Raw genomic sequence first — 19,487 nt, 5'->3', positions numbered from 1 at the left:
GGAACACAATTTTGGGAGATGGTAGCACAACAATGTAAATACACTGAACAAAGGTAACTATGAATACGGTTGAGAGAGGAAGGTGGGGAGCATGTGAGACACCACAAGAAAGGAGGAAAGATAAAGACTGGGACTGTGTAACTTGGTGAAATCTAGAGTATTCAACAATTGTGATAAAATGTACAAATATGTCCTTTTACGAGGGAGAACAAGCAAATGTCAACCTTGCAAGGTGTTAAAAATGGGGAGGCATTGGGGGAGGGATGCAATCAGCATAACCTAGAGACTGTAACTAATAAAAAAAATATAAATGGAGCATGAGACACATTTATAGTGAACACATTTTTAAGATAAAGAACAAGTTTTGAAAATATGTATTTTAATAATTCTGAGAGTCTCAAAATTTCTTCTTTTTTTTTTTTAAGAACAAATACTTTATAGGCCAGCTCAGAGATTTTATGGACATTTCTGGTCATAAATACCAACACTAGCTAACATCATAAAAGAAAAAATTGGCAATGGTACAAGAAACTTCTTATTCTGCATGACTTCATGAATGATATGTGCTGAGGAACACTATGTTGCAAATATAAAAAATTTCTGACCAGTTGATAAAAATGTTCACTCTAAAGTAAAAGCATCATGATTGCTTAGCACATTAAAAAAAAAAAAAAAAAAAAAAAGACCCCAGGAAAAGTGTCATTTAACAGTGAAGACTCTCCCTATTTTGACACATAACAGTAATAGCTAATACTTGCTCACTGCTTACAATGACATTTCTTAACTCATTCCTCACATCAGAGATGAGGAAACTGAGGCAGTGGGGAGTTCAGTGGCTTGACTGAGGTCACACACCTGGTGAATGGTGGAGCTGGGATGTGAGCTCAGGGTCTAGAGCTCTTGTCTACTTCACTCTAACGCCTCTCCATGTAAAATATGGAAAGCCAGGGAAGATAGCCAGTGCTGGACGCATTACATATTTTACCCAATTTAATTCTGACAAGCAGGCCATCCACCATTTTACAGCTGAGGAAACTAAGGCTTAGCAGGATTAAGTTTACACAACAATGAAAGATAATAAGAGACAGAGGGGGGGCAGTGAGCCCACATGTCTCTCTCTCTAAGATTTCAAGATCTAGTGTGGAGACAGAGTCCCTGCAGACAGAAGTGATGTGAGAAGACTGGGGGAGCAAAACCAAGCAGCTTTGCTCCTGGCAGGAAGCCGGATAAACATGCGCCATGGGAACAGATCCATATGATGGATGAGAACCGCTGGGGTTGGGAGTGGGTGGGGAGCAGAACAGGTGATAAAAAAGGGAGGCCAGTGGATCCTCAGAGATCCACCTCCTCCAAGCTTCTGGGGCTGGCGTCCGCCTGGCCCTCTTGCCCCCTGTCCTAGACTTCCATCTGAACAAGTGAGCACAGGCAGGGATGGCGATGCTTCTCAGGCCACACTGCTCCAATGTCCCTTGTGCAGAGGTCCCTGCTCAAAATGCAGTAGTTCAGGGGAACCATTATATTTTTCATATTAAACAAGAAAAATGTTAGGCAAAGCATGTGCTCAGATCGCTAGTTTTTTTATTCCTATTATATTTCAATGTTTAATAAAGATAATGACTTTACACTGAAAAAAAATACTGGAAGTCATTAGTAATTAATGAAGAGCATTATTAATTAGTTCAATAAATCAAAATATGCTATTTACATAGGTACCCAAATGAACTAAAGGTCTTTTTTACATTTGCTACATGTTGTACCTAGGACAAGAAATATAGATTTTTATTGCTTCTTTTTAATATGACTATTCTCCCATCAAATTCCTCTCTTCCCAACCAAGGTTACCCCTAGTGGTGTTCGTGAGAAATCAAGAAAAAAGGACGTGTCCTCCATATTTGTATATATAAGGCCTAAAGAGGGGACACACCATAAAAGGTAAGATGTGGGAGAAATAAAAAATTCAGGGGAAGTAGAAATCTAAGTATGAGATATTGGGGTAGGTTAGTGTGCCAGTGTCAAAGTATTATGTCCCCCAGAAATAGCCATATTCTTTAATGCAGTCTTGTGGGGCAGACATTTTGGTGTTGATTAGATTTGCATGGAAATGCACCCCACCCAACTGTAGGTGATAACTCTGACAAGATATTTCCATGGAGCGTGGCCCCACCCATTCAGGGTGGGCCTTGATCAGTGGAGCCATATAAATGAGCTGACAGGCAGAGAGAACTCAGTGCAGCTGTGAGTGATGTTTTGAAGAATAGCTACAGCCAAGAGGGACACTTTGAAGAAAGCACAGGAGCTGCAGATGAGAGACAGTTTGAAGATGGCCATTGAAAGCAGACTTTTGCTCCAGAGAAGCTGAGAAAGGACAAATATCCCAAATGCAACTAAGAGTGACATTTTTGAGGAACTGCAACCTAGAGAGGAACGTCCTGGGAGAACTTTGAAGCAGACGCCAGCCACATGCCTTCCCAGCTAACAGAGGTGTTCCGGACACCATTGGCCATCCTCCAGTGAAGGTACCCGATTGCTAATGTGTTACCTTGGACACTTTATGGCCTTAAGACTGTAACTGTATAACCAAATAAACCCCCTTTTATAAAAGCCAGTCCATCTCTGGTGTTTTGCATTCTGGCAGCATTAGCAAACTAGAACAGTTAGGATTACCAGATAATACAGAATGCCCAGCTAAATTTGAATTTCATATAAACAAGTGATTTTTAAATATAAGTATATATCCAATATACTTATAAGTATATATAGTATAAGTATGTCCCAAATATACTACTTACATTAGAAGTCCTGTAGTTTAATTTGCAAGATCTGGCACCTTAGAGTAAGGAAATGCTGGGATGGGATGGTGTCAAAACCATGTAAATTTAAATATCACAGAAGAGTATGACTTAAGTACAGTGAATGAGTTAAATAACATTGTACATTTTCAGAGAGGTCCTGTATTTAGAATCAGGTTCAAAGCCCCTCACAAACTTAATCAGTGACAGGGTTTTTCAAACCATGAAACCATCATCTGAACATCCTTCTTCCATATAAAAACTAGCTATGCGACCTTCAGGGAGGACCTAATATCATTGTCCTAGCGATTACCTAAAAAACTACCTCTTCTCCCTTTAGATGGCAGTGCTAGTTTGACCCTTTAAACTTATAGAGAAACTAGAGACACGTGAATAGATCCTCTCCCCCCTCCCTACCTATAGAATAATTAACCACTGAGTGAAATGCAGCCTGGGGATTCCTTCCCAACAAGACTGAAATTCTCAACCAGGTCAGCTTAGTCACCGCATAGTCAATTTGGGGCCTTTCCTTTCTCTTCCTCTACCTAGCTTCATCAAGCAACCACAACCATGCTTTAACAGTATCCAAATTTTATTTTAAAAAAGATCTAAGCCATCCATTGAGGTGAAGTGGAACAATTGGAAATACTTTTCAATTGAAAAAAGAAGGTTATTATAAATGTATTTGATAAAATACCATGTAAATGTACTTAGTAAAGTTACTGCTTAAAGTGAAATGTGAGGATCTTGTTTCATTTATACTAGAGCTGGATTTATTATTTTGGTTTATTGGTTTATGTTCTCAGAACTTAATTTAGTTTCTAGGTGATCTGCCCAAAGGAAAGCTGGTGGGTCAACTGTGTGTTGGATTACATCAGCCTAAGGGGTTGTGATATAAGTATAGACCAGCACCCCCAAAGCAAGCAAACAACAACAAAATCTTTTAATCTTACTCCCAATTTCATCAGGATGAACTTTCTATGAACATACCTTGTGCTTTTTTTTTTTTTTTTACCTTTGTGCTGAAATTATGTCCCTCTCTCACATATGCCAGCTTAAATCCTTCTCACAACATGTCTCAATAGAAATGGCATCTCCTTTACAGTATCTCCCCAGTTCTCTAGCTGTGCTCAATGGGGAGATTACACTTTGGGGAGATTATGAAAATCTGTGAGGATGTTTTTCTGTTGTCATGATCCAGCATTTATATATATTAAAATATATAATATTTTACTAAAAATCATTTTCCTTTTATTTTTTCTTTATATTCCACTAGGGGAATTGTGTTGATTTTTAATAATTAGGTATGCAATAAAAGTAAAGGACTAAGTAAAAGGAGAATACAGAAGGGGTATTTGCCCAACAAGACACATTAGGATTTACTATAGAGCTATGGAAATTAAGACAATGTAGTATTGGTCAAGAACTTGATAAAATTGACCAATGGAATAGAATGGAGAGCCCATAACAGATCTATGAATACATGGAACTTTGTAAATGACAGAGGAGGCACATCACACTGAGGTAGAAAGGAGAGACTGTTCAATAAATGGAACCAAGAAAAACTGGTTATTTATTTGGAAGGAGAATAAATTGACACACACCATATACTAAAATTTTTTAACAAAACATTAAAAAATTTTAAAAATATATGTGAATATAATTTGGACATGGGGAAAGGTTTTTAAAATAAGATAAAAAGCATTCATTTATAAAAGGTTAATAAATTTGGCTAAATTACAATTATGCACTTTCTCCATTAAAACATACCTCTTCTCCTAAAAAAAGATACCTTAAATAAAGTAAAAAGTTCATATAACCAATAAAGGATTAGTATTATGAGTACATAAAGAACTCCGACAAATCAATAAGCTCAGCAAAAGAACAGGCTTTTCCCAAAAAAGGAAATATATATAACCAATAAACAGAGTCTAACAGTACCAAGTGTTACAGAGGATATGGATTTACAGAATCTCTTATATACTACTAGTAGGAATATAAATTAGGGCAACCATTATAGAAAACAGTTTGGCTTTATCTTCTAAAGTTGAACATTTGAATACACTAATGACGCAACAATTCCACTTCTAGGTATATATATAAGAAAAACTCTTGGACATGTACATCCAGAGGCATGTTCAAGAACGTCCATAACAGCAACTGCTCAAAACAACAAAAATCTAGAAAAATGCCAAACACCCATCAACAGGGGAAAGGATGAGTAAACTGTATTATATTTACAAAATGATATAAAGTAGTCAAAACCAGTGAACCATAAAAAGACTTGCAATAACGTGAATGAATCTTAGAATTATAATACTAAGGGGAAGCAGTCTATGCTATGTGAACCCTTTCTAAAAAGCTAAAAACAGAGGGGCGGGGCAAGATGGCAGAGTGGTGAGGTGTACGTTTTAGTTTCTCCTCCAGGGCAGTAGGTAGAAAGCCAGGAACTGCATGTACTGGACACCACAGAGCAATTTGACTTTGGGCATACTTCATACAACACTCATGAACGCATGGAACAGCTGAGATCAGCAAAATCTGTAAGTTTTCATGGCCAGGGGACCTGTGCCCCTCCCTCTCAGGCTCAGTCCCGTGGGAGGACGGGCCGTCAGTGCTGGGAACGAGGAGGGAGAACTGCAGTTGCGGCTCTTATCGGAAACTCATTCTACTGCTCCAAACTCCAAACACAGAGAGACCGAGACCAGACACCGGAGAATCCGGGAGCAGCCAGCCCAGTGGAGAGGAGATAGGGATAGCAAAAACAGCAAGGAAAACCCAAAAATAAAAGCAGAGACTTTCTGGAGTTCTGGTGAACATAGAACAGGAAAGGGCAGGTATCAGGCAGAGTCAGGCTCATATGCAAATCCAGAAGGCGATTTTGTCTGAAAAGCCGGTTTCTCTGCTCCCTGGATCATTCCTTAATGGCCCTAATCTCATTCTCTCTTAGCATTTCAGTAGCCCATCAGATCTGCAAGGAGGGCCCTTCCTTTTTTTTTTTTTAATTTTTTTATTATTTTTTTTTTACCTTTTTCTCTTTTTCTAAAACAATTACTCTAAGAAGCCCATTACAGAAAGTCTCAAAGACTTACAATTTGGGCCCAGACAAGAGCAGAGCTAAGAGAGCTCTGAGACACAAGGCAATAAGTCCAGTGGCTAAGAAAATTTGCTCAACCCCACAACTGCCCAAGAAAAGGGGGGCGTCCCCTCACAGCCATCTTCCCAGTGGTCAGGAACACTCCTGCCAGGCGCCGGCTCCACAGCCCAGAGCTGCCCCAGACAAACCAGTGTGATGGGAAGTGTTTCCAACAACATAAACACACACCACAAAATCAGGTGTGGACATCAGCCTTTCCCACACCCTCAGCTGGTTGTCCCAGCGTTGGGAAGGCAGAGCTGTGTGAATTAACACGCCCCATTCAGCCATCCTTTCAGCAGACTGGGAACGCCCCTACACAGCCCTGCAGCCCAGAACCACCCTGGGGGGATGGTGCTCACCTGTGACACAGCACAGTCATCCCTCAACAGAGGACTTGGGGGTGCACAGCTTGGAAGAGGGACCCACTCGCAAGTCCCAGGGGCCATAACCAATACCAAGGACTCGTGGGTCAGCGGCAGAGACAAACTGTGGCGGGACTGAACTGAAGGATTAGACTATTGCAGCAGCTTTAAATCTCCAGGAACACCAGGGAGATTTGATTTTTAGAGCCGCCCCACCTCCCTGACTGCTCAGACACATGCCCCATATACAGGGCGGGCAACACCAACTACACACGCAAGCTTGGTTCACCAATTGGACCTCATAAGGCTCGCACTCCCACTCACCACAAAGACAAAGTGGGGGAGAGCTGGCTTGAGGGGAATAGGTGGATCGTGGACGTCACCTGCTGGTTAAAGAAAGTGTTCTCCACAAAGCTATAGATCTCACAAATTAGAGATAAGGGTTTCAATCAGTCTACAAATCCTAAAAGAACCCAATCAAGTTAAGCAAATGCCAAGAGGCCAAAAACAACAGAAAATTTTAAATCATATGAAAAAAACAGATGATAGGGATAACCCAAGCCCAAGCACCCAAATCAAAAAATCAGAGGAGACACAGTACTTGGAGAAATTAATCAAAGAACTAAAGATGAACAATGAGACCATGGCACAGGATATAAAGGACATGAAATCAAGCATGGCACAGGATATAAAGGACATGAAGAAGACCCTAGAAGAGTATAAAGAAGAAATCGCAAGAGTAAATAAAAAAATAGAAGATCTTATGGGAATAAAAGAAACTGCTGACCAAATTAAAAAGATTCTGGATATTCATAGTACAAGACTAAAGGAAACTGAACAGCAAATCAGTGACCAGGAGGACAACAGAATGGAAAATGAAAGAACAAAAGAAAGAATGGGGAAAAAAATTGAAAAAAATCGAAACAGGCCTCAGGAATATGACAGATAACACAAAACATCCAAATATAAGACTCATTGGCGTGCCAGAAGGGAAAGAGAAGGGTAAAGGTCTAGGAAGAGTATTCAAAGAAATTGTTGGGGAAAACTTCCCAAATCTTCTAAACACCATAAATACACAAATCATAAACACCCAGCGAACTCCAAATAGAATAAATCCAAATAAACCCACTCTGAGACATATTCTGATCACACTATCAAATACAGAAGAGGAGTAAGTTCTGAAAGCAGCAAGAGAAAAGCAATTCACCACATCAAAAGGAAACAGCATAAGAGTAAGTAGTGACTACTCAGCGGCCACCATGGAGGCGAGAAGGCAGTGGCATGACATATTTAAAATTCTGAGAGAGAAAAACTGCCAACCAAGAATTCTTTATCCAGCAAAACTCTCCTTCATACTTGAGGGAGAGCTTAAATTTTTCACAGACAAACAAATGCTGAGGGAATTTGCTAACAAGAGACCTGCCCTACTTGGGATACTAAAGGGAACCCTAACGACAGAGAAACAAAGAAAGGAGAGAGAGAGAAGGAGAAAGGTTCAGTACTAAAAGAGATTCAGTATGGGTACATTAAAGGACATTAAGAGAGAGAGAAAAAAAATATATAAGACAAACATAAACCAAAAGATAAGATGGCAGATTCAAGAAATGCCTTCACAGTTATAATGTTGAATGTAAATGGATTAAACTCCCCAATTAAAAGATATAGATTCGCAGAATGGATCAAAAATATGAACCATCAATATTTTGCATACAAGAGACTCATCTTAGATACAGGGACACAAAGAAATTGGAAGTGAAAGGATGGAAAAAAATATTTCACGCAGCTACAGCCAAAAGAAAGCAGGAGTGGCAATACTAATCTCAGATAAAATAGACTTTAAATGCAAGGATGTTATGAGAGACAAAGAAGGCCACTACATACTAATAAAAGGGGCAATTCAACAAGAAGAAATAACAATCATAAATGTTGATGCATCCAATCAAGGTGACACAAAATACATGAGAGAAACACTGGCAAAACTAAAGGAAGCAATTGATGTTTCCACAATAATTGTGGGAGACTTCAACACATCACTCTCTCCTATAGATAGATCAACCAGACAGAAGACCAATAAGGAAACTGAAAACCTAAACAATCTGATAAATGAATTTGATTTAACAGACATATATAGAACATTACATCCCAAATCACCAGGATACATATTCTTCTCCGGTGCTCATGGAACTTACTCCAGAATAGATCATACGCTGGGACATAAAACAAGCCTCCATAAATTTAAAAATATTGAAATTATTCAAAGCACATTCTCTGACCACAATGGAATACAATTAGAAGTCAATAACCATAAGAGACTTAGAAAATTCACAAATACCTGGAGGTTAAACAACATGCTCCTAAACAATCAGTGGGTTAAAGAAGAAATAGCAGGAGAAATTGCCAAATATATAGAGCAAATGAAAATGAAAACACAACATACCAAAACCTATGGGATGCAGCAAAAGCTGTACTGAGGGGGAAATTTATAGCACTAAATGCATATATTAAAAAGGAAGAAAGAGCCAAAATCAAAGAACTAATGGATCAACTGAAGAAGCTAGAACATGAACAGCAAACCAATACTAAACCAAGTAGAAGAAAAGAAATAACAAGGATTAAAGCAGAAATAAATGACATAGAGAACAAAAAAACAATAGAGAGGATAAATATCACCAAAAGTTGGTTCTTTGAGAAGATCAACAAGATTGACAAGCCCCTAGCTAGACTGACAAAATCAAAAAGAGAGAAGACCCATAGAAACAAAATAATGAATGAGAAAGATGAATTACTGCGGATCCCGAAGAAATCAAAAAAATTATAAGAGGATACTATGAACAACTAACTGTATGCCAACAAACTGGATAATGTAGAGGAAATGGACAATTTCCTGGAAACATATGAATAACCTAGACTGCCTAGAGAAGAAATAGAACACCTCAATAAACCAATCACAAGCAAGGAGATCCAATCAGTCATCAAAAAGCTTCCCATAAATAAATGCCCAGGGCCAGATGGCTTCACAGGGGAATTCTACCAAACTTTCCAAAAAGAACTGACACCAATCTTACTTAAACTCTTTCAAAACATTGAAGAAAATGGAACACTACCTAACTCATATTATGAAGCTAACATCAATCTAATACCAAAATCAGGCAAAGATGCTACAAAAAAGGAAAACTACAGGCCTATCTCTCTAATGAATATCGATGCAAAAATTCTCAACAAAATACATGCAAATCGAATCCAAAGACACATTTAAAAAAATCAAACACCATGACCAAGTGGGGATGATTCCAGGCATGCAAGGATGGTTCGACATAAGAAAATCAATTAATGTATTACAACACATTAACAAATCAGAAGAGAAAAATCAAATGATCATCTCAATAGATGTGGAAAAAGCATTCAACAAAATCCAACATCCCTTTTTGATAGAAACACTTCAAAAGGTAGGAATTGAAGGAAACTTCCTCAATATGATAAAAAGCATATATGAAAAACCCCAGCCAGCATAGTACTCAATGGTGAGAGACTGAAAGCTTTCCCTCTAAGATCAGGAACAAGACAGGGATGCCCGCTGTCACCACTGTTATTCAACATTGTGCTGGAAGTGCTAGGGCAATCTGGCAAGACAAAGAAATAAAAGGCATCCAAATTGGAAAGGAAGAGTAAAACTGTCATTGTTTGCAGATGATATGATCTTATATCTGGAACACCCTGGGAAATCAATGATACAGCTAATAGAGCTAATAAACAAATTTAGCAAAGTAGCAGGATACAAGATTAATGCACATAAGTCAGTAATGTTTCTATATGCTAGAAATGAACAAATTGAAGACACAATCAAGAAAAACATACCATATTCAATAGCAACTAAAAAAATCAAGTACCTAGGAATAAACTTAACCAAAGATGTAAAAGATCTATACAAAGAAAACTACATAACTCTACTAAAAGAAATAGAAGAAGACCTTAAAAGATGGAAAAATATTCCATGTACATGGATAGGAAGGCTAAATATCATTAAGATGTCAATTCTACCCAAACTCATCTACAGATTTAATGCAATCCCAATCAAAATTCCAACAACCTACTTTGCAGACTTGGAAAAGCTAGTTATCAAATTTATTTGGAAAGGGAAGATGCCTCAAATTGCTAAAGACACTCTAAAAAAGAAAAATGAACTGGGAGGACTTACACTGTCCGATTTTGAAGCTTATTATAAAGCCACAGTTGTCAAAACAGCATGGTACTGGCACAAAGATAGACATATTGATCAATGGAATTGAATTGAGGATTCGGAGATAGACCCATAGATCTACGGCCAACTGATCTTTGATAAGAGCCCCAAAGCCACTGAACTGGGACATAACAGTCTTTTCAACAAATGGGGCTGGGAGAGTTGGATATCCATATTCAAAAGAATGAAAGAGGACCCCTACCTCACACCCTACACAAAAATTAACTCAAAGTGGATCAGAGATCTCAACATAAAAGACAGTACCATAAAACTCCTAGAAAATAATGTAGGGAGACATCTTCAAGACCTTGTATTAGGTGGCCACTTCCTAGACTTTACACCTAAAGCACAAGCAACAAAGGGAAAAATAGATAAATGGGAACTCCTCAAGCTTAGAAGTTTCTGTACCTCAAAGGAATTTGTCAAAAAGGTGAAGACGCAGCCAACTCAATGGGAAAAAATTTTTGGAAACCATGTTTCTGACAAAAGACTGACATCTTGCATATATAAAGAAATCCTACAACTCAATGACAATAGTACAGACAGCCCAATTATAAAATGGGCAAAAGATATGAAAAGACAGTTCTCTGAAGAGGAAATACAAATAGCCAAGAAACACATGAAAAAATGTTCAGCTTCACTAGCTATTAGAGAAATGCAAATTAAGACCACAATGAGATACCATTTCACACCAATTAGAATAGCCGCCATTAAACAAACAGGAAACTACAAATGCTGGAGAGGATGTGGAGAAATCGGAACTCTTATTCATTGTTGGTGGGACTGTATAATGGTTCAGCCACTCTGGAAGTCAGTCTGGCAGTTCCTTAGAAAACCAGATATAGAGTTACCCTTCGATCCAGCCATTGCACTTCCTGGGATATACCTGGAAGATTGGAAAGCAGTGACACGAACAGATATCTGCATGCCAATGTACATAGCATTATTCACAATTGCCAAGAGATAGAAACAACTCAAATGTCCTTCAAAAGATGAGTGGATAAATAAAATGTGGTATATACACACGATGGAATACTATATGGCAGTTAAGAAGGAATGATGTCGTGAAAGATATGACAAGACGGATGAACCTTGAAGACATAATGCTGAGAAAAATAAGCCAGGCACAAAAAGAGAAATATTATATGCTACCACTAATGTGAACATTGAAAAATGTAAAACAAATGGTTTATAATGTAGAATGTAGGGGAACTAGTGATAGAGAGCAATTAAGGAAAGGGGAATGACAACCCAATAAGAACAAATAAGCTATCAAGGGTCAATTTAACATTCTAGGAATGCCCAGGAATGACTTTGGTCTGTTAATTTCTGATGGGTATGGTAGGAACAAGTTCACAGAAATGTCGCTATATTAGGTTATTTTCTTGGGGTCAAGTAGGAACATGTTGGAAGTAAAGTAGTTATCTTAGGTTAGTTGTCTTTTTCTTACTCCCTTGTTATGGTTTGTTTGAAATGTTTTTTTAATTTTTTTTTTTTTGATATAGTTGATTAAAAAAAAAAGAGTTAAAAAAAAAATGAAAAACATATGCAGAGCCCCCTTAAGGAGCTGGTAGAGAATGCAGGGGTATTGGGCTTCCCCACCTCGATGGTTGCTGATGTGATCACAGACATAAGGGACTGGTGGTTTGATGGGTTGAGCTCTCTACCACAGGACTTGTCCTTGGGAAGACTGTTGCTGCAAAGGAGAGGCTAGGCCTCCCTGTAAGTGTGCCTAACAGCCTCCTCCCGAATGCCTCTTTGTTGCTCAGATGTGGCCCTCTCTCTCTAGCTAAGCCAACTTGGCAGGTGAAAGCACCGCCCTACTCCCTACGTGGCATCAGACACCCAGGGGAGTGAATCTCACTGGCAATGTGGAATATGACTCCCAGGGAGGAATCTAGACCTGGCATCGTGGGATGGAGAACATCTTCTTGACCAAAAGAGGGATGTGAAAGGAAATGAAATAAGCTACAGTGGCAGAAAGATTCCAAAAGGAGCCAAGAGGTCACTCTGGTGGGCAGTCTTACACACAATATAGACAACACTTTTTAGGTTCTAGTGAATTGGAGCAGCTAGCAGTAAATACCTGAAACTATCAAACTACAATCCAGAACCCATGAATCTTGAGGAAGATTGTATAAAAATGTAGCTTATGAGGGGTGACAATGTGATTGGGAAAGCCATATGGACCACACTCCCCTTTGTCTAGTTTATGGATGGATGAGTAGAAAAATGCAGGAAGGAAAACAAAGAAACAAACAAACAAACAAAGGCACCCAGTGTTCTTTTTTACTTTAATTGCTCTTTTTCACTTTTTTATTCGTTAGTTTTGTGCGTGTGGTATCAGGGATTGATTTTGGTGATGAATGCACAACTATGTAATGGTACTGTGAACAACTGAATGTATGCTTTGTTTTGTATGACTGTATGGTATGTGAATATATCTCAATAAAATGAATAAAAAAAGCTAAAAACAACTAAAATAAAAACAAGAAATTCATATAAATACACAGAACTATGTAAAAGGGGAAGCAAGACAATGACAAACAAGGGATTCAGGATAATGGGAGGATTCAGGGAGACAAGAGGACAGTAGGTTATTGTAAAAATCCTGTCTTTTGTGTTGGGTGATGAGTTCAGTGGTGATTTTACATTACTAAAAATAACTAACTAAACTAAAAACCAAATAATTGACTAGAACAGGGCCATGCATGGGCCAATAATGAGATGGGCCAATGACTAAAGGTTATGATTAATCAGTCCTGTGCATGTGAGATTTAAAATAAAAGAAGAAAGGGAAAAAGGAAAGGAAACGAAGGGAAGAGATGGAAAGGGAAGGCAGGAGAAAAGAAAGGAAATTATGTGTGTGGGGAGATGTTATCCATCATACATAAGTTTCATTTCAAAACAGTGAACAGCATCTTACCAAATATTTGTTACTAAAGGGCAAGGTATCTAACAGAGTTGCAAATCACTGCTCTAGCCCAAATGAGGGTTTGTTTTTACTGTGACCTCTGAACCTCTATGTTATGTTGTACTCACAGGGCAACACATGCATATTGTCTAGACTGTAACTGTTATGTACTTGTAGTATCACCCTTGGACTGTAAATGCCTTCAAAGTTCTGGATCCTCCACAATATACAGTGCCTTGGCAGGAGGAGGCACTCACAAACTTATTGAATAAACAAAATAAACTATTTAACTTGATGCTTTTATTTCTTGGAGAAGCAGGTTTAATGATAACATAATTTATGCCAGATAATAGCCCCTTCACATTCTGGAGTTTATCAGGTACTCGTAGAAATGCAACATCTAAAGTGTCAGGAGAGTACCTACTCCTCAATGGCAGATGTTTAGCTCAATAATTCAGGCCCACAGTTGTTTAACCCCTAGATAATCTAATAAGATTCCCAAGGAACCTCAACAGTTCTGCTTATGTAAGAGTAACAGATTTATTAAGCACCTACTATGGGCAAGATGCATTGTGTTATCTTGAATTCTCATAATAAACTTAGAATGAAATTTTTTTGGCTCCTTGTGGCAGGCAGAATAGTGGCCCACCAAAGATGTCCATGTCCTGATCCCCAGAAACTGGGAATACATGGCAAAAGGGACTCTGCAGGTGTGATTAAGTTAAGAACCTTCAGAGGGGAGATTATCCTGCCCAATGGGCTCAATGTAATCACAAGAGTCCTTTTCTTCCCTGTTTAGAGGAGGATCAGAGAATGGAAGCAGTTAACAGGAGAGTCAGTCCTGTCATCAACAAACATGCGTTGGGGAAAAATATCAACCTGGACACCAGAGGAAGCAAAGAAACTTGCTTATCTTATATGCTGAAGAAAATAACATGGAATGAACCAGAAGAGAGAAATAACAACTGTAAAATAGTTTTACAGACAACCTTACTTTATCAAGGAAGATGTCTGGCCACAGCTGCAGCGGTCAAAAATGTTCAATGCTCAAAAATTAACAATATTTGCCATCCAGAAGTGGTTATATTTACAGGATAAATAATAAAGCAACCCTTTCAATTAAAAGAAAATGCCAATTAGATTATATATGGGATTTGATCATCTCATATTTTGGTGGGCAGAAACAAATATACCAAGAATCAAACATCATCCTTTCAGCACCTACATATTTTGCCTGAAAAGAATTCTTCTACATGGTAAAGATGCCTCCCTTTCTGCAGCAAATCCACATTGACTCCCAAACCTTTTCCTGAAAGCTGAATTCCTTTCAATAAGGTGCTAAATCACTTTATTGCAACCTCCATATGCTTTCCTATTTCTAGGAATGGTATTATAGACCTACTTTTTGATATATGCTCCAGCTTTTAAAATGATTCTTGATGACATTTTATAATATTCCACTTCGTTTATTGCTTAGCAGAATTTCTACTATTAATTAAAGGGCCTTCTTTTACTCCCTCCTTTCCCCCACCCCTGCCCCCCAAAAGACCCTAATCTATTTTCCAACTGCCTATCAGACACTAAATAAAAGTCTGTCTATCGTACCAGCAGTGATGGCCATGCCAATTTCACACTGGGATTTGTGCATTCATTTCATTTTGAAAATGACCTTGCCCTCCATCTGTCCAAGCCAAATGTCCTGTGTTTTTCAAGCCAGGTCCCAGGAGCAGCATCACATGAAATAAGGAGGAAGACACAGAACAGCCTCCATCCTGCTCATTTCAGCTGCCACATACACAGGTATGTACCAGCCCAAAGAGGAGAACCACCACTGATACCTATAGCGATCAAAAAAAATTAAGGGAAAGCAGAAAGTCTTTTTTTTTTTAAAAATCTTTTTTTCAAAAAGAAGTCAATTGAAGGTGAATGCTTTCATAATGTAAATACAACTCTGCAAAACTGAATAAGGCTGTTTCCATGTTCTGTCATCGTACTGATTTGACAGCAACATACCCAAGATAACAGCACCATCATAAAGAATTTTAAAATATTGAACCTGAGTTTCCAAGGGACAAGTGTCAGCCAGGCAGGCATAAAGAAAAAGACTCTTTTCTCCCTGATCATTGTGCAGCACTAGCCAGCATCCCTCCATTCACATACCTCCCTGGGTTGAAGACCATAAAGGGCTGCAGCTGGAGAGCACATAAGCAGCAGCCCTGGAGTGGGGTGATAGTGGTCTGCCTCAGGTGATTTCTCTGGGGATCTTGGGTGGTTCAGAGCATCACTCAACCACTCTGAAATGGGTGCAGTTTGCCCTTTTCTTGGTATTGAGGCAGTGGGAGGCTCCTTGTCTCGTCCCACCCAGAAGGACAAAGCTCAGGCAAACTTATCCCTCATGGAGAAGAATGAATGGGTATACGAAGTCAGTCGCTTTATGGTGTGAGCACTCAGAGGCCTACCGAAGTCTCCCCTTAGCTATAACAGGTGACCAGGAGCTACACCACCCCACTAGTCACTTCCTAAGGTCTGCTCACAGCTGCAAATCAGACTAGGAAGTTCACACTTCTGCTGCTGAAACTAAATTGATTTTTTGTTTTAATGGGAAAACAACACACAGACACCCCAGCTAAGAAGGGCTAACTAATTTAGTAGGGTAACTAATTTTCTACAGTTACAAGACTTAGAAAAGTAACAGCCCAAAGGGAAAAGAAAATATTTTAGACTTGTATTTTTTTTTCCTTAAAAAGAATAACTCATGCATTTCTTCAACCTCTCTTACTGGTAATGAATATTGGAGGACCAGGGCAGTGAGTACGGCCAAGTTTAAAAGCCAACGTGTACTCAGTAATATTCGTTGTTTATTAAAAAAGAGAGCATGAAACACTAGAAACTAAAATACTCTCCCGGTACCAAATGCATTTCACAGCACTGTCTCTCGCCAACTTTTGGAAACGGCCGAAATAAACAATCCTGGTCACTGTATTCTGCTCTTAGAAAATATGCCGTCAGGGCAGTTTAAAAGCAGAACCTACCCTAATTCGAGATGAATTTCAGGGAGCTGAATAGCCGCCTTTTCCATTACATTCGTTTCACAAAAACTAAACGGGAAACGACATAGTTCATATGCATCAGAGTGTACAAGGCTCAAACACGCAAGGCATCTCGGGCTGTAAACTTTATTCTCCGCGCCAGGGACCGAGGTTGCACCATGGAAACAACACGTAACCTCCATCTTTTAAAACCGCTTCATTCGACTACCATCGGCGCATGCGCTGAGACTACACCTCCCAGCATGCAGGGCGGCCAAGTCCCGAAGGGTGGGGCGACTGGAATGATGCATGCTGGGAACTAGAGTCTCCGGCTCTGAGATTACTGGAGGAGGGTCCTCTTTTCCTCGTTGACCTGTGTCTCTCTGCAAATCCGGGCAGCGTCGGAAACCAAACCAGAAATGAAGAAAATCACTTTCATAACTCTTTTCTTATACGAGCCGGTTCCTTCCGCTGCAAAGTAACTTTCGGAACACGCAAAACAAAAAAAAAACTTTTTTTTTTTTTGCAGTCTTCCGTTTCCGGCCGGCTGGTTTCCGTAGTAACCAGGACGGACAACAATCTTAGCGGCTATGGCCCGGCTGACTGGTACGGAGATTCCCGATGGGGAGTTCACCGTGGCGGTCTACGGGCTCATCCGGGATTCCCGCTACGCCGAGGCCGTGCAGCTGCTGGGCGGAGAGCTCCAGCGGAGCCCGAGGAGCCGCGCCGGCCTGTCGCTGCTGGGCTACTGCTACTACCGCCTGCAGGAGTTCGCGCTGGCGGCCGAGTGCTATGAGCAGCTGGGCCAGCTGCACCCCGAGCTAGAGCAGTACCCGCCTGTACCAGGCCCAGGCCCTGTACAAAGCCTGCCTTTAACCCCGGAGGCCACCCGGGCCGCCTTCCTCCTCCTGGACACCCCGCCTACCACAAGCCGGTCCTCCGCCTCCAAGCCGCTATCAAGTACAGCGAGGGCGATCTGCCTGGGCCGGAGCCTGGTGGAGCAGCTCCTGAGTGGGGGAAGCAGGGGACGAGAGTGGGGGCGAGAGCGAGCCAGATGGCCAGGTCAACCTGGGTTGCCTGCTCTACAAGGAGGGGCAGTATGAAGCCGCGTGTTCCAAGTTCTCTGCGGCCCTGCAGGCCTCGGGCTACCGGCCTGACCTTTCCTACAACCTGGCTTTGGCCTACTACAGCAACCGACACTATGCCCCAGCTCTGAAGCATATCGCCGACATTATTGAGCGTGGCATCCGCCAGCACCCGGAGCTAGGTGTGGGCATGACCACCGAGGGCATTGAGGTTCGCAGCGTTGGCAACACCTTAGTCCTCCACCAGACTGCTCTGGTGGAAGCCTTCAACCTCAAGGCAGCCATAGAATACCAGCTGAGAAACTTTGAGGCGGCCCAGGAAGCCCTCACCGACATGCCACCTCGGGCAGAGGAAGAGTTGGACCCTGTGACTCTGCACAATCAGGCCCTCATGAACATGGATGCAAGGCCCACAGAAGGATTTGAAAAGCTGCAGTTTTTGCTCCAACAGAACCCCTTTCCCCCAGAGACTTTTGGCAACCTGTTGCTTCTCTACTGTAAGTATGAGTATTTTGACCTGGCAGCAGATGTCCTGGCAGAAAATGCCCATTTGACTTATAAGTTCCTCACACCCTATCTCTATGACTTCCTGGATGCCATGATCACTTGCCAGACGGCTCCTGAGGAGGCTTTCATTAGGCTTGATGAACTAGCTGGGATGCTGACTGAGCAGCTCCGGAAACTCACTGTACAAGTACAGGAAGCAAGACACAATCGAGATGATGAAGCTGTCAAAAAGGCAGTGAGTGAATACGATGACACCCTTGAGAAATACATTCCGGTGTTGATGGCCCAAGCAAAGATCTACTGGAACCTTGAAAATTACTCAATGGTAGAAAAGATCTTCCGCAAATCTGTGGAATTCTGCAATGACCATGATGTGTGGAAGTTGAATGTGGCTCATGTTCTGTTCATGCAGGAAAACAAATACAGAGAAGCCATTGGTTTTTACGAGCCCATAGTCAAGAAGCACTATGATAACATCCTGAATGTCAGTGCTATTGTATTAGCTAACCTCTGTGTTTCATACATCATGACAAGTCAGAATGAAGAAGCCGAGGAACTGATGAGGAAGATCGAGAAGGAGGAAGAGCAACTCTCCTATGATGACCCCAATAAGAAAATCTACCATCTGTGCATCGTGAATTTGGTGATAGGGACACTTTACTGTGCCAAAGGAAATTATGACTTTGGTATTTCTCGGGTTATCAAGAGCTTGGAGCCTTATAATAAAAAACTGGGAACAGATACCTGGTATTATGCCAAAAGATGCTTCCTGTCTTTACTAGAAAACATGTCAAAACACACTGTCATGCTGCGTGATAGTGTTATTCAAGAATGTGTCCAGTTTCTAGAGCATTGTGAACTCTATGGCAGGAACATACCTGCGGTTATTGAACAACCCCTGGAAGAAGAGAGGATGCATATTGGGAAGAATACAGTCACGTATGAAGCCAGAGAGTTAAGAGCTTTAATTTATGAGATTATAGGATGGAACATGTAGCAATGACTGATGATGTCTTTTTATTTTGCACTGTGTTGTCTATATTTAGCCTTTGGAATCTTTAAATTTATTACATGTTGAACTTTGTACACTCTAAAATTACAATAAAAATAATTAGATAAACCTTTCTTCTGAGAAAGCTCACAAAATGAAATATAAAAAGATCTTGCCCCTAGAAAAATTTATGAAAAAATTGGTTACCGATTGGGGAAGTTGCTTAGTTATATGTAATAGAGCTTGTAGTACTTGTGTTCCCACTTTATCTTTATGCAGTGCTGTATTTTGTGGGACCACTGGCAAACCAGGGTTACATCATCCCTGGAATAGGTGTCATGAAGTCCAGAACTGAGTAGTTAATGTAGATTATCTGGGCTTTAATAATCATTTCAGGCATTGTGTGGTCTGTGCTCATAATTTACCCTCATAAT

At 40.3% G+C, this 19,487-nt stretch overlaps 1 protein-coding gene across 1 annotated transcript; it reads left to right on the top strand.

Moving 5' to 3' along the window:
- Positions 1 to 16,848: 16,848 nt before the first annotated feature.
- On the top strand, positions 16,849 to 19,187 carry LOC119544257 (tetratricopeptide repeat protein 30B-like). Its single transcript, XM_037849578.1, is given in 6 exon segments — positions 16,849 to 17,303; positions 17,305 to 17,340; positions 17,343 to 17,382; positions 17,385 to 17,454; positions 17,456 to 17,483; positions 17,485 to 19,187. Coding segments are annotated over 6 exon segments (1,992 nt in total). The 5' UTR covers positions 16,849 to 17,060; the 3' UTR covers positions 19,060 to 19,187.
- Positions 19,188 to 19,487: the final 300 nt, after the last annotated feature.

Source organism: Choloepus didactylus, chromosome 9 (assembly GCF_015220235.1).
Source record: "Choloepus didactylus isolate mChoDid1 chromosome 9, mChoDid1.pri, whole genome shotgun sequence".
NCBI classification, from domain to species: Eukaryota; Metazoa; Chordata; class Mammalia; order Pilosa; family Megalonychidae; genus Choloepus; species Choloepus didactylus.
This window is presented reverse-complemented; position numbering and strand designations above follow the sequence as displayed.